Source organism: Myxine glutinosa, chromosome 10, assembly GCF_964187855.1.
Source record: "Myxine glutinosa chromosome 10, kmMyxGlut1.1, whole genome shotgun sequence".
NCBI classification, from domain to species: Eukaryota; Metazoa; Chordata; class Myxini; order Myxiniformes; family Myxinidae; genus Myxine; species Myxine glutinosa.
Window position 1 is genome coordinate 3,423,357 of NC_136270.1, and position 16,478 is coordinate 3,439,834.

At 37.2% G+C, this 16,478-nt stretch overlaps 2 protein-coding genes across 19 annotated transcripts in view; both read left to right on the plus strand.

Annotated features, from left to right (window-relative positions):
* Positions 1–16,478, plus strand: part of LOC137434292 (trafficking kinesin-binding protein 1) — a 1,208,017-nt gene that overhangs the window by 985,151 nt on the left and 206,388 nt on the right. The gene's annotated exons all lie outside the window — the stretch shown is intronic.
* LOC137434291 (catenin beta-1) overlaps positions 1–16,478 on the plus strand; it is a 193,715-nt gene that overhangs the window by 152,980 nt on the left and 24,257 nt on the right. For all 18 annotated transcript variants that reach the window (XM_068127165.2, XM_068127169.2, XM_068127168.2 and 15 more), the window contains one exon: positions 2,155–2,358. In XM_068127165.2, coding sequence (XP_067983266.1) covers positions 2,155–2,358 — 204 coding nt within the window. The remainder of the gene's footprint in view (positions 1–2,154; positions 2,359–16,478) is intronic.

Here is a 16,478-nt window from a genome sequence, read left to right on the forward strand (position 1 = left end):
TCACCACCATCTCTTATCTTCCCCAATCCAAAACCTTGATCTTTTCTACCCCCGCTAATTTCACCCCAAATCCACTTTTTTGAGGTGCCGACTTCTTTCCTGGAAGTCCTTGGTGTCCTTGCGTTTTATACCTATCCTGCCTCCCCCCAGGCCCTCTCCCTCCCACACATCTCCCGATGTCCCTGCTCTCAAATGTTGTGTTTGTGTGCTTCCTCCCCTTCTCTCCCCATCTTGTCGACCGCTCCCCATCTTATATACTTTGTTTGCTTGTTTGTTTGATTTGTTTGTTTGATAAATGTTAGCTCTTTCACGAGCCTCGACTCTGTATACAAAAAAGAAAGAAAAAAAAAGGGGGTTAACAAGGAGAGATGCAGAAAATATGGCAAGATGGAGAAGATTGTCATGGGGACCGCAAGGCTAACCCCTGCTCTAGCAGGGAGAATGGCCTTAAAATGCATGTTGTTGTTGTTGTATACGAGAATTATTTAATTTCTTAGTGATTCCTCACCATTGAGAGATCGGGCGAAAAGCTATAAATAACATGACATATTTTTAAAAGTTATGGACGAGTTATGACTAAAGTAGGTGGATGAGTAGTTTGGGTGACAAGAACAAGCCAATTAGATTTTGGTTCAGGTCAGAATCCAGATCCGGTCTGTCAGTTGCTCTACGGTGCTCGGTGCTCGGTGCTCTACCGAGTGCCGTTTCAGTTTGTGCTGTAATTCTTTTAATTTAATTTTCTACTACCTAGTTTGTAAGCTATAGCTACAAGTCATGAACCTTGACCCTTCGCAAGTCTGTCCGACATTCCTACTTACTGTACGAAAGTCAACCTTTTGTTCTGCTTCTTCACAAATGGTGTATCAATTTTTTTAGCTAATTACCCTCGCCACCGAAGGTGGATGGAGGTTATGTTTTCACCCTGTCTGTCTGTCTGTGAACAAGATATCTTAAAAAGTTGTGGACGGATTCGGACGAATTTTGGCAGAAAGGTAGTGGATGTGACAAGGACAAAATGATTATATTTTGGTGAAGATCCGGATTCGGATCTAGCTCGTATAATTTTTTAAGTGATTCTTCACCATTGGGAGATAGGGACAAAAACGATACATAGCAGGATATCTCAAAAGGTTGTGGACGGATTTGGACAAAACTTGGTGGACTGGTTGGGTGTCTGACAAGGACGATTCGATTCGATTTCGGTGAAGTTCTGTATGGATTCAGATACGAGAATTATTTAATTTTTAGTGATTCTTCACCATTGAGAGATCGGGCGATAAGCGATATATAACATGATATTTAAAAAGGTCATGGATGACTTTTGACTAAACTTGGGGGACGAGTTGGTTATGTGACAAGAATAATTCGATTAGATTTTGGTTCGGGTCCGAATCCAGATCCGGCCTATTCGTGGGATGCAAAACGTAAACTAATCATCCTGCCGGAGGTATACGCTCTACTAAGTGCTGTTCTAGTTTCCCTTGACTTCCCCTTTGAGAAACACTTAAGGGTGAACAAATTCTGGGTAAAGATGAGCAGACGTCGTAACATTTACCCAACAATGGCAGAGAATAGACCAACCAGTAGTTTGAGTGAGAGCTCGGCCTTCACCTTGGGCTACGTGGCTGGCACGTGACATGCTTGTGGGCCATGTGTGGTGACCGTGTAAAAGTGAGGCCCACATCATGTACACAAAAATAAGGGTCACAATTGATTGTCTGGGAAAAAGTGGAACCGTGCACAAAAGGTGGAGGACCAACCATATAACAATATTTTAATTGACCTAAGCAATTTGCAATATTCGTGGCCTTGTCATTGCCTGACATGTTTTTTCAATCACACAAGGCGACGACATAGTTTTGGTCTCCATGGAAATGTGTCCTCCTCGGGTCCCGGAATATTGTTCCAAAATGGCACATCGTTGCTGTGGAAGTGGTCGAGGACACCTAAAACAAATGTAACTCGTGTGGCAAGTGAAACGGGACATTGACGCAATCCCCGTGCTGCTTTATTCTCAAGGATGATGCGAGATTGCATGCATTGTCGATTATCGGCAACCTTTCGATGCTCACCGTCACATATGATATGCGCCGATCCTACCCGTTTGCTTCTTTAACAATATTGTTGTTGACCACCTTGCTACATTGCCCACAGATGGGAGGAATTGAAGCCCTTGTGTCCACCTTGAAATACGTGAGTGACCACGATGAGATTGCCGAGCCGATTGTGTGCGCTCTCCGCCACCTCACCAGCCGACACAACGAGGCCAACATGGCCCAGGATTCAATCCGCATCAACAACTGCCTTCCAATGGTTGCCACCTTCCTTGAACCACCACCACGTTGGCCACTCATCAAGGTGCATGCATGTGAACATTCTCACCGAGTCGTATGTAACTAATGGATTATTGTAGAGAATTTTTTTTTTTCTGCATCTTGAACCCACTTGCTCTTATTAGATTGTCTTTAATGCTGAATTGCTCGATTTGCAGCAGATTGCCTACAACAAACAACAGGCATTTTAAGGCCATTTTCCCTGCGAGAGCGGGGGTTAGCCTTGCGGGCCCCATGACAATCTTCTCCATTTTGCCCTATTTTCTGCATCTCCCCTTGTTAATTTGGGGCAGATTGCCTGTGAAGCTTTATTATGTGTTGTAACTAGGAAGGTGGTGGGGCTTTGCTTCGGTATACATATGGAAGAAGGTGGTTGGGTGGAGAGGTGGGGTTCCACATTGTTAAAAGGAGGTAGACAGAGGAGGAAAGAAGGGTAGGCATTATGGGAGGAAGGGAGATGGGCATACAAATGGGACATAGTAGACCATGGGCCGAGTCCACTAATTCTGCTTAGTTTTCGAATTCCGCGGTCTACGTCTGAGAAGTACCTGCAAATGTGCTAGATATGTTGAATAAGTGTATATGAACCATAAATGACATGTTCCCACGTTCAAAATTTGCACATTAATTAGCAACGGCCAAAAACAAAGAGGAAGTTAAACTCCGTTGCTAAGGACTTCCTTTTCCCTAGCAACGGTTACATAGATGCTTCCAAATCGAGATTTTGAGCAATGCAATCCTCTGATCATGCAAATTTATGATTTTGCAGATCATCTGATGTCAGCAGATATTATTTTGTGGATTATTTCATGTACATAATTCCGATTAGTGTCTGTTGCTATGATAAAAATATCCCTAGCAAACAATATTTCACAAACTGCTTATGTGCATCAATTGAATCACTAAAAGTGTAAATCTGCCCTGTAAGATGAGGTGTCACGATTAGCCATTTCCATACACTCTCGTGTAATAGCAGCTCTTTCATGTTGTGATAATGTCCATCTTTGTACTGCACCCTTCTTCAGTGTGAATCCCGTCAGGCCTCCTTTTGTCTTGGAGTCTCGATTTGCAGGTTGCTCAATGACTTGGTCACAAGCTATGTGGGAAAATCCATGATTCTGTTGATGTTGGGCAACAAAATTCCCAGCTTGAAACTCTGCATAGATGTCAGGGTTGTCGTCAGCAGCACAAAACCCTCTCAAGCAGCACATTTCTAGCCAATATGATGTCAAATATCTTGCATAATTGATTCTGTCATATGCAAAGAACAAAGGTAGCATAGAACGGATGCTCGACAGATGAAGGTACCAAGTCGCTTGTCTTGTTGCCCTGACGAAAAGAAGCAATTCTTGCACCATCTGAATATATGTGCTCCAAAAGTGGAATGTGTCATTATTCAAGTTGTCCATGATAAAGTTTCCATACCCAATGGCAAGTTCCTGGTATTTCTTTGAGTTGATGCGGTCGTCAAAGTCTTCAGATGGGAATGCCTTCTGCACGTCGATCGCAAGCTGAGAAGCAATATTTCTCTGATCTTCTGATAGGGATGCAAGATATGCCTGCCATCGAAGTCACTGCAGTGCTTCACAAAGTCGTTTGTGAGATCTGATACTTCTATTATAATGATGACCACTTGTCACGCCTCCCACAGAGCCAGTGGCGACAATTTCAGACTCAATGATAAATGTCCTGGAAGCCAGCATCTGAGTATCGCTTTCCAATACATGCCAGAAAAGCCATAGCTGCTTGAAATTCTCTCATGCGCAAAACAATTCGTTGCATGAAGACGTCATTCTTCCATCGGATTTCTTGGGCCTTTGAATAAATGGCCTGATCCATGACGACAACAATATTACTGAGACCCAACTTATCTGCTATGGCAAGGCTGCGGCAAAGGATGGTGTACACAGTGTTTAGCTCAGTTGGACTAGCATCTATGACGGGTAAAAAAAAAAAACCACCTTTAGAGGCCATTTTTCCCCGCAAAGCGGGGGTTGGCCTTTTTCGGGAACTGTGGTTGTTGTTGTTTTTCGGTCCCCTATTTGAAGCAATGTTTTACGGCCGGATGCCCTTCCTGACGCCAACCCTTTTTGCCGCTATGACGGGTAAGTAGCCAATATTTGATTTGGGCGGAATGGCATCTCTTTCTAGCAATGTGTTGAAACCAGTCCATCCAGGTAAAATTCTTTCATCTGTGTGTGCCATCTTTGTGAAAAAGTATGCCTCATCAATTCTTCGTGCAGTATTTTGTATATGCACATGGTTCTCCAAGTCCAGCTGGACATTCTCAGCAAATCGCCTTGGCCCTTTCCTTTGCCCACCTTGATAAAATTCAATGTTTGCTGAGGGTGGCTGCAAGGATCTTTTGCATGTTCTCTGCAAAGATCTTGACTCGTCGTGTGAGTCTCTGGTGGATAGCTGCCTCTGTATAATAATACCATTGGTATTGTGTGTGGTTCCTTTACCAGATCGAGTCTCCTCCCTGAAATCGTTGTTATTCCACACAACTGTTGCATGGGTATTTTTATGGATGTGTGGAGGTATGAAGTGTTCTCCTCTCTCTATCTGAAGTTGCGCCAGTGCTGTGTCATGCTCAAGAACTTGGGAATTTGAGGTGCAATGACCAAGGCCATTTAATAAACTGATGAGTTGGGCAGATCCAGTTATATGTCTCACTGACATCGCCAATGCGGAATGCTTGGGCATGAGTCTTCTTCCATTAAATGCTAGGTTTAATACAGACTTGGCATTTAATATGGAATATTTGTTTTCGTGGGGGTGAACTTACTTTTCAAGATGTCTTAGAACCAAAAGTTCGTTGGAATTATGTTTAAATTATTCTAGATTTTGTTAATGTGACCTTTAAAAGAAACAAAAACCACATTTGACATTTCGAAACAAATAAATTGATCCTTGAAAGTGATGTAAACTGATATCGAACTCAATTCACGGACAGTACTGTGTTAAACTTCTGTACGTTTTCCAGAAGTATCTCTTTATTTTGCACATTAGCCAAAATTTTTTTTAACAAAAACAAAAGGTAAATTACGACTGGGGTTACGGATAGTAAAATTACAGTTCAGTACTTCGTGTAACCCCCACAAGCATTCAGGAGAGCACGTACATGTTGAGGCATGCTGTTCACGAGATTTGCCAAGGTTTGGACATGAATCGCTTGCCATGCAGTGACAATAGCCTGCTGCAATTCACGCACAGAGGTCGGCTGCTGGTCCAAGTGGTCGATTTGATGCGTTAATTCTGCCCACAAGTTCTCTATCGGATTCATATCCGGGGACATGGCAGGCCACTCCATATGCTCTATACCACGGTCAGCAAGAAAGTGTTGGATCATGCGAGCACGATGAGGCCGTGCATTGTCATCTTGGAAGACAATGTTTCCTCGAAAGGCTGCACGAGCAAATGGAAGCAATGTTTCTTCCAGAATGGCCCTCTAATTGAACTGGTTCAGGTTTCCATTCAGAACAACCAGGTCAGTTTTGCCCCCTGCATGAAAAGCAGCCCAAACGGTCACCCCACCACCTCCAGCTTGGACTCTTGGAATTATACAATCTTTGTTGTAGGCTTCATGCACTTGTCTGCACACTCGGATGCGGCCATCTTGACGATAGACCAGAAATCTAGACTCGTCACTGAAGATCACGTGATTCCAGTGTCCTGGCTGCCATTGACGGTGCTCTCTGGCCCACTGCAATCGGCGCTGGCGGTGTTGTCTGGTCAGGCGTGGCTTTCTCAGGGGACGCCTGGCACGATAGCCTGCTTGAACCAGTCGTTGGGTGACTAGCCTTCTGGATACAGGCACATTTGTCAGTTGCTGCCACTCAGACCTAAGCCGATTAGCTGACTTGGTATGGCCATTGCGGACTAACCGGTGCAGCTGGCGATCATCCCTCCTTGTGGTTCTGCGGGGACGTCCTGGCCTCGGTATTAGAGTAGGGACACCCCTCTGAGCATTTCGTTTCAGGATCTTTGACACCTGACCTTGAGTGATGCCATACTGCCGAGCAATAGCACGCTGTTTCATGCAGTAATTTCGTAAAGCCACCACTCCATGACAAACAGCATTGTCGAGTTGACGGACCATCTCCAGAGGAAGCGGCAATAACTTTTGGAGACGTGCAGCAGTTGTTTTCCACGAATACAGAACGCAACAACCCTTGTATACCCGACTGTGAAGCCAATCATCAAATGCACCTGTCCGTACATTTTGCCACGCCACCTGTGATATAATCCTGTTGTTGACTTCTTGCTGCGACAGACAATCAGTGACATGGTTCTTTTAACAAAGAAATCACCAAAGTGTAAAAGAAACTCACCAGATTGATATATTGAGTTAAGAAAGTAAACCCAAGTCAAGAAAAAAAATATATTCCATATTAAATGCCAAGTCTGTACATCCTGGCAAGTTGAAATAATCTTCTTACGTCTTTCGTCGCTAACCTCGACGCGTACATTTTCTTAGGGAAGTTCATTTGATATTCCAGCTGTCCATGCCATGAAGTTGAACAACTCAAACAAATGTTGGAGCGCTGTTCGCACTTCGCACAGCAATGGGATACGTATAAATCTGACGCCCTCTACTGTGGGACGTGGGAGGGTAATGTCAACGTCAAGTGATAAAAGAGAGCTACTTTAGTTACATCGGATTTATTAGACTATGGACTCCTACTAGAAGTTACTCGACCTGTAACTTCTACTGGTGCGAGGAGTATACTCGTTGACTAGACCCTATTACTAGTACTAGATCTAAGTTTTTAGATGTAGATCTAAGTTAGACTCTACTTTAAAATTTTAGCATTTTTAGATTTAAATGTTGCTGTTCAGAAATAAGATTAAGAGTAAAAGTGGAAGTGTATCATGTGTATGGCATTGCCTTAGCTTGGAATGATAGTTATAATATAATACCATACAATACAACGGTATAGAGTCAGAAGATTCCTATGAGACGTGGAGATGGATATAAGTTCATAAAAATGTTCATACAATAATTTTTGTAGACAATTATTATAGTCACCGCAAATCGCATAACTATCATTATCAACTAACATAAATTGTAATACGTGGGATAAGTGAGAGACAATAGTCGCCATTATTGTACACTTGGGGGGAAGATGAAAGGGCCGAATCATTTAATTTTAAAAAGGTAAACAAAATAGGGTTCTCGTACTCAATAAACAGGGGCTCCACCCCATTGTTACATTGTTACATTGCGTTACAACGACACCCACTGTACGATGACTGTGATTGGCTTGTTTTGGTGAACCCTGGTGTTGGGCTAGCGGCTAGGGTGTCAGCTTAGGATCCTAGGATCCTGGGTTCGAAACCCGGTCGATCGCTGAATTAACGCCAGGGGGGTTGACTCAGCCTGTCATCCTTCCGAGGTCGGCTAATTGAGTACCAGTTCACTGGTAATTCCCTGCTTGTCGTTAAAGGCGGCAAAAAGGGTTGGCATCAGGAAGGGCATCCGGCCGTAAAACATTGCTTCAAAAAGGGGACCGAAAAACAACAACTACCACGGTTCCCGAAAAAGGCCAACCCCCGCTTGCGGGGAAAAATGGCCTCTAAAGGTGGTTGGTACTCAATAAACAGTACTTCCACTCTTTAGCATGATTTTCTCGTTCTTGTCTTTTCTTGGCTCTCTCGATCTTTGTTTTGTCAGTAAATCGCATATAACATGCACGATGATATCCAACGGAGTGGCCAGGGCCAGCAGGGACAACATAGAGTTGTTCTTCCACCAACACGAGCTCTAAATGGAATCTTTGGATAGCTTTGGTAGCAATGGCACCTTCTCTGGTATTCAAGTCCTTCCACTGATGGACACATTCGCGAAATTTTCTCCAGCTAACATCGGAAAAACTAATGTTTGTCTGCAGATTGGCCCACCAAATGCATGCAGCACTCCATGTCGCGTCGTACTACGCGTAGATTTACTCGCTCTTTGTTACATTGCGTTACAACGACACCCACTGTACGATGACTGTGATTGGCTTGTTTTGGTGGAGCCCCTGTTAAAAGCACTATGATTGGTAGTAGTGTAATAATGTTGCTTCTGGGACACCTCCGTTTAACATGGGAAATCCCTATCTAATGTCATTTACCCCCTTGTCTTTTTCAAAAATCATAAACACCTCTATTTCTCCCACCCTCATCTTTATGAACCTTTTGTCTGTAGTACCTATCCTTAATGTTGTTCATTAGACCACTCAAACACTACAAATATTTGTTTTCTCTTATAGACCTATCATCCTTCTTCTACATATCATCTGGCAGATTAATCTTTGACCCATTCACTTCCATATTAATTCTTTCCCTCCCTCATTGCCCCTAAACACCTATATTTCTCTCACCCTGTTCTTTACGAACCTTCTAACCTTTTGACATGTTATCCTTATTCATTAGACCACTTAAACACCTGTGATCCTTCTGACCTCATGGACCTTTTAACCTTTTACTCTTAATATCATCTGGTGAATATAACCCACTCAAACAACGACCCTACAAATATTTGTTTATGCGTGGGAAATAATTTAATTCTCCTACAACTCTCTTCACCATCTAATATATTAACAAAAAATATGTTTGAGTTTGGTTCTTTATTAAGATATTTTAACTGAGCTAAGATAAAATGGTAAACCTCCCTCAATGTTCTTGCTTGAGCGCCTCCAGTGCCACATACCATTTTTAAATTAAAGTATATATTTTCCTGACAACCATCAAAGTTTTCCGTCCACTCAAAAATATTTCCATCTTTTTTACCCAATTCACCGGTATTTAAATTAATTCTCTTATTTGTTTTGTGAACTTTTTTACCAGTTGCCTTTTCAATTATACCTATTTGATATTTTTCACATTCATTATGTTTTCCATTTATATACCAAGGTTGATTACACCTCCACTCTTTAGTCTGGTTGATACTTGGTTCTATCATTTATATAATAGTAAAAAAGGCGGCGGTAGCCCGTTAAAATCCCCAACCCCCCCCCCCCCCTTTTTAACTTATCACTTATATATATCTTATCACTTATATATATCTTATCACTTATGTATATCTTATCACTTATATATATCTTATCACTTATATATATATCTTATCACTTATATACTTATATAACCATAAGGGAGACTATCAATTCCATTTTCTAAAATAAACCTCTTATCATCAAAAGCCCCCAATGCTTTCTTATTTATCTCTTCTGAATATAATTGATGTTTATAACTTCTTATTCCATTAATCTTTCTAAACTCTTCTTTCTTTGTTGTTAAACAGTTATAATAATCCTTAAAGTTTATTGTTTCTTTAATAACATTTTTCTTTACACCTTTTAACTTCTTATCAGTCTTTTCAACGTTATTCACAATGTATTTATAAGCATAAGCCTTTGACCTCAATCCCACAAATTCACTCATAACATTTCCTCCTAATTCATCCTTGAACTTTCCAATCACCTTTTTATTTTTAGAAGAGAACAACTCACTCTCTGGACTGTAATTACTCGTGTCATAGATATTAATGTCTCTTTTCATGTCTGAATAAACATCGTTGGTATTAATTTTCAAAATAAAACTATCTGTATCCATATAAAGTAGATTAACATCATTTTGATATTTCTTCCTCAAGTTATTATAAAAGTAATCATACATTAATGACTTTGATAAATCAAGAATTGTTGTTCCAATATAAATAGGTTTGTTCATTTCAATACTCTCTTTAATCAAATGGATCGCACAAAAGTTCTCAGTAAAGACCTCAGCTCGAGTAAAACTCGGTCTATTAATTAATTTTGATGCTTGTTCCCAAGATGTTGATAGTCTGATATTTTGTCTTTTCCTCACATTCTCCATAGTCTTACCAAAGACCGCATTATTCATCAATTTATAAAAGTCTTTCTCAAAATCTGTTTTTGACTCTGTTCTTCTTTGTGTATTAAAATCAATGTACCCCTTTAACCAATGACTTTGATTGAACTTTAGAACCCTATGGATCTTCTCTACTCTTAGACCTTTTGATAAATATTGTCGCAAATTTCTTTGGTGTAGAACATAATTTTTCTTGTTATATAATGTAGTAAGTAATTTTTCTGTTGATTCACCTATATCAAACGATCGTTGATAATCACTCAACCATTCTTTCTTTGGACTTGCTTTCTCACAAGCAAATGGGAGATCTTTGTGTAGGTTATGGAGTTCCTCTGGATATTTTAAATCAATTTCAAAATAATAACCAACTTTTTCTTCATCCAATTCTTTTTGTGTAGAGATACATACATCTTGTAAAACGTTTTTGTAGTCTTTTTCCTTTACCCATCTAAGTTTTCCATAAGGAAGAGCCTGAGACATTGCCCAGCCATACAGGTTGTTCGCGTCATAGTACATCAAGTAAGAACTCTCTTTCGTTGGATCATAATTTGGAAGATATTTGTTATTTGCTTTTGCGTATCTACTCGAGCAGACTTGTGAAATTCCACCTCTTTTTGCCTTTTCAATCATCAAAAGCATATCAACATCGGTTATCAAATCCAAATCTTGTTTTGTCATTTTCAACATCGCACTCCAGGCCAATCCAGGTGCTGTGTAGTAGTGAGCAGGATCCAATCCATATCCAGTGCGACAAACAGATCTAAAGGCTTCAAATACATCGGCCAATAAAAGCACATCAGTTTTGAGATACAAATCGTGATACTCGCCAAGATTCTTGATGTTATATTTTTCCCAAACATTTTGTGCGTGTACATAATCTTTATCAGATATATGACTATTATTTAATTTGTTATAGAAATTTTCTTTTGAAGGAAGTTGTGTTTCATTGAATCTCTCAAATGAGTCCATATAGTCATAGGGGTAAATTCCCTTTTGTGTTAGAAAATCTTTATCTAAAAAATACTCTGAAAGACATGGAAACTCTTTTAGATTTTGAACCAAGTTAACCAATGGACTTGCCATGAATTTAAATGTATCAAGAAATCTGATATGAGTAATAGGAGATGTGTGAATTGTTTTTGTGAATGAAATGTATTTCTGATCCGTGTTTGGAATTGCTGAGATACTTCCAGAAGTCTTTGAGAGTTCCTTGATAAATAGATGTGTATCATAATGAGCGTTGTTATGAAGAAAGACAGGAATGAAAGAGGGGAGTTGATAATTAATATTACAACTTTGATGAGCCGGACCTCTATATTTACCAGTGAGATGACAATGGTCTCTAACCTTTAGACCTTTACCAATTTTCTCCTCACAAATATGACAGACATTGTTTTTTATAAATTCCCTTTTTTCTTTACTTGTTAAGGACATTGGTTTATTGGTTTCTCTCATTATCTTGGTTAATCGAACACAGTCTTTTTCTAGTCGTTTCACAAACTCCTCTGGGGTATTTGAGCCTCTATACATCTCTAACTTGTTATATTTATCACCAACGGATGATTTGATATAATAACAAAAACCACAAGGAGTATGTTTTTGATATTTATTTGTGTGATTCTTTTGGATCTGGAGAAGCAGTATCAATTTTTTCTAAAATACTTTCAAAATCAGCATATATAACAAATGGATGTTTGATCTTTTTATTTTCATCTTTGAATGTGATCTTTGAGCCTTCTTTAGGCATATTGATTACCGTTGATTTATGTTCGCCACAATAATTTGAATGTTTATCTAATCTTTCTTGTGAATTGAAGAAGTTAAGACAACGCAAACAAATATATATTTTATTTGTTCTCTTACAGACTTGTGGTTTTATTAATTTAGCAATATCTTTGATGTATGTATAATGTGAATTTTCGTCTGAATTAAAATATAGAAGATTAATATGAGTTTGTTTACAATTGTCAGAAAGCTTTAAAACCTGAATGTTGTTTGTTTCTGTTAGACCATAAACATTAACTGATAAATTATTCATCTTTTCAAATTTAGGAATATCATTTAAAGTCATCGGAAACTTTAGATCTTTCGTATTTAATGTATTCTCATATTTTTTATAATGAGATACTCTTTCATCATGAAAATGTGGAGGATGTAAGTGTGCTAAAATAGACCAGAGAAAACATTTATTGTCTTTATTTTTGATATTGATAACTGCTTTTCTATTTTTGATAACACTGGGTAAATCAATGTAAGAAGAAGCTTTTAGAGGATCTGATTTAAGAATATGAATGTCTATGTAAATAATTTTTCCTATATTGAATCCACTTCCTACGATTGAATTATCCACATCTTGCTCTTGTTTAATAAGTTCATCATAGACTCCTGATGTTTTAAAATCTTGATATGAAGATATAAAGTGTGGCTCAGTTCTCATGTATGGTGCATCTATAACTCCTTCATCCTTTGTCATTTCTAATTTTACTCCCATATAAAATTTAAGTGGTTTCATTTCCTTTAGTGTTTTTTCAATCAACGTTTGAACAGCAGGTTTAACTATTTCTACAGCATCAACTATAGACTCTGGTTCAGGAGGTTTGAAGTTAAAGACTCTTATTTTAATATGTCCTTTGAATGCTCCATCAGAGTTTTTAGTTGTGATAAAATTTGATAAATGTAGATTTGTTTTAAGATGTATTTTGAAGCCTTTCTTGAGGATATTTTTATTACATGTAGAACAGTGTTTTGTTTCAGGTGGAAGAGGGGAAAGTTTGTTTAAAATGTTGTATGTATGTTTTGCGGTGAGAATATGTTGTTTATAATATTTTACTTCCTTCTCGCAAGTATCACAATAAACCATATTTATAGCGTGAGAAAACGTGGTGTTTTATATATATCACTGTGCTTAAAATAAAACACTTTTGAGCTTTACAGCTCCGTTTTATATATATCGCTGTGCTTAAACTAAAACACTTTTTCACTCAGAATCATCTAAGTCATAACTATCACATGAATACTCAGAATCATACTCAGAGTCATCAATAAAGCTACTCTCATAACTATCATTTGAGCACAAACTATTAGTATCATAACTATCATCTGTGTTCAATGAAATACTATCATCACCATCGTCCGAGTTCAATGAAATACTATCATCACTATCGTCCGAGTTCAATGAAATAGTAAAATCTTCACTGCTGTAATGACTCATATTTAATTAGCAGAAAAAACCTTTCCATCTATACCAATATACTTTCTTTCATTAACGGATTCAATCTCTACATTTTTAATATCAAAAGTTATCTTTAAATAATCTCTAACTATCATAGAACGAAATGACATTTCACCAGAAATATTAACATCATTCATTTTACTTAGATCTACACCCTTTGGATTATTAAAGAAAATACAAATGTCTCCTCTAGAATTATTAATGGTCTTATCATTCTTTTTCAAAGTATCGTGGTCAATCACTTTTTCAAGCTTTGAATAAATTGCCAGGAGTAGAGGAGAAACTTTTGTTAGATTTACTTTAATGGATGTCTTTCCAGGTATAGTTAGAGCTCTTCCTTTAAATGAAATAGAGGGGCTCATGTTATTTTCCATAACTGGTTTTACCCAAAAATTTCCATATTTATCTTTGTTCAATTTAACATCTTTGACATATTTTTCTATATCTTCCACAGAAGTAGAGATTGATTGAAATTTGTCTTTTGTGCTTTGAAACATTGTATTTATTAATGAATAAACTTGCGTTTAGTTTAAGTAAAAATTTACCACATAAATATGATAAGTTCTGAAGGATATTTAGAATTTCCAGACTCTCCATATGATAAATTAGAGAATTGTCCGGCTTGTGATAGAGTGGGGCTTAATGATGAGGATTCATATAAACAATGTTTATTCTGTGATTATATTCTAATTAATGATAATAAGAAATATAAAAAAACATATAACTCTTTTAAATTAGAACCAAAAATGAATTACTTTACAAGATTAATAAGAGAGATGAATGTTAAGCATTATGGTGATAATACACCATTTCTTACAAGGAAAGAGACTCTTTGTATTGAGGAAATGTATAAGGGTTTAATGATATTTATTATTCAAAATAATTTTAATGGAAATGTTAATACAAGATACTACATAAATAAAATAATGAATTATTTTGAAATTAAACCAGAACTCAGGATAAAATATAGAGTTTCTAAAATAGCTCAAAAAAAGTTGGATGACTTGTTTTCCAAATATATAAATGAATGATTTTTTACCCGTTTGGGAAAATAAGATAAAATTTAATAACCATAAAAACATTCCAAATTCATTGAGATGTCTAATAGTTGGTTCAAGCGGATGTGGGAAAACCTGTTTACTTTTAAAGATGCTCCTTGGTCCTAATTTTTTAGATTATGATAATTTAATAATTTTTACAAAGTCAAGTTTTCAACCCGAGTATCAACTACTCTCACAGGGTTTTAATGCAGGTCTTAAAAAGGAAGACATTATCGGTTTATTTAAACTTCAAAACAAACTGAATGATTATAATATTGAAGATATAATACAATTATTTTGTGATACACAGAAATCAAAATCGAAACCCATAACTTGTATTCTCAGTGATAATACGGATGATATACCTTCACCTCAAGATTTAGATAAATCAAAAAAGAACCTCGTCATCTTTGATGATTGTGTTAATGAGAGAAACCAAACAGTAATGGATAGCTACTATACAAGAGGGAGACATTCTTCTTGTAATTGTATATATCTTAGTCAATCATATTTTCAACTCCCTCGACGCTCAATAAGAAACAATGCCAATACTTTTATTTTATTTAAGTTAAATTCAATAGATGTAAATAATTTTTGGAGAGATAATTGCTCTACGTTATGTAGTAAAAAAGAATTTGAAAATTATATGAAACACACGATTGGAAAATATAAATATATTGTTGTGAAACAAGATGAGATACTAAATGATATTTTTCAATAAATAAATACAGAAAATGAATACTGAAGAAAGAGAAAGAAAGTTTAAGGAACATCAACAATTAGTTTCAAAAGTTGTTAAACAACAGGAAGAGATAAAGAAGAAACGGAGACAGAAACTAACTGGTGAAGAAGCCTTTGAAAGAAAACAAGAGAAATTCTTTAAACCACTTTTGAAAACTCAACACTCACCTACAGTACCCACGGTAGAATTTACTCCGAAAAAACTTCAAATGCTCAAAGATTTTAGTCAGATAACAAAACAAGAACTTGGTGAATTAGAATATGATGACGAGGGATTATTTCGGAAACTTGAGGAGGTAAATCAACCCCCTAATTATGTTGTGGAAGCTCTTCAAAACAATGAATATTCGGCGGGTTCAAAAACCAGAGCAGGTCTCATTCCAACAGAAGAACCAGCAGTGTTTCATCTTGTGGAAGAAAAGGTATTGATATTTAATGATGAATTGATGTTCTTGAGTTCTACTCAACCAAATGTTAAATTAACTCCAAGATTAATGTTTCTTCTAACAAACCCCGGATTCAGCGGTTCAAAATATTTTGAGGAACCACTTGATATGGAAAGAGAGGAAGATAGGGTATATATTGAGTTGCTAAATGCACTTGATTATGGAGTTTCTGTTGCTGGTAAAAGTAAGAAGAATGAGAAGGAGAAACATATTATTGATGCTTTAAGTAAGCTTGGTTCGGGTGTTAGTTTTCTTCCAAATGACCCATCACAATTAGTTAATAGGCTATTATTGTTGTTAGGTAGTAAGAAGGCTGGAAACAACAATTGTTTTAATGAATCCTCAGCCATTTTAGATCAGTTGATGAACATGAAAATAATTAATAAATGTCAATACAAAGATATTTTATTAGATATTAAATAAGATGAGAAGCACAATTCTTAGTTTTAATTTCACAACGAGCGATTACACAGCTTCATTCCCTTACCCACTACAACTTGACCCCCTTACCTCATATGAGGCATCTTTGTTGTCAATGGAAACTTACAATACCCTTTTTAATATCACAGAGAAAAACAACAAGTTTAGTTATAATCCAGGAAGTGGATATAAAACTATAACCGTTTCACCTGGAGCTTACGAGATTTCTCAAATATCTTCAGAAGTCTCTCGCCTTATGAAAGAAAAAGGTGATGAACCAAAAAATATTGTAATAGATATTCAAAAACACACTTCAAAATCAACTATTAAACTTAAAAATAATTATAAAGTTGATTTCACGATTGAAAATTCGTTTAGAGAGCTATTG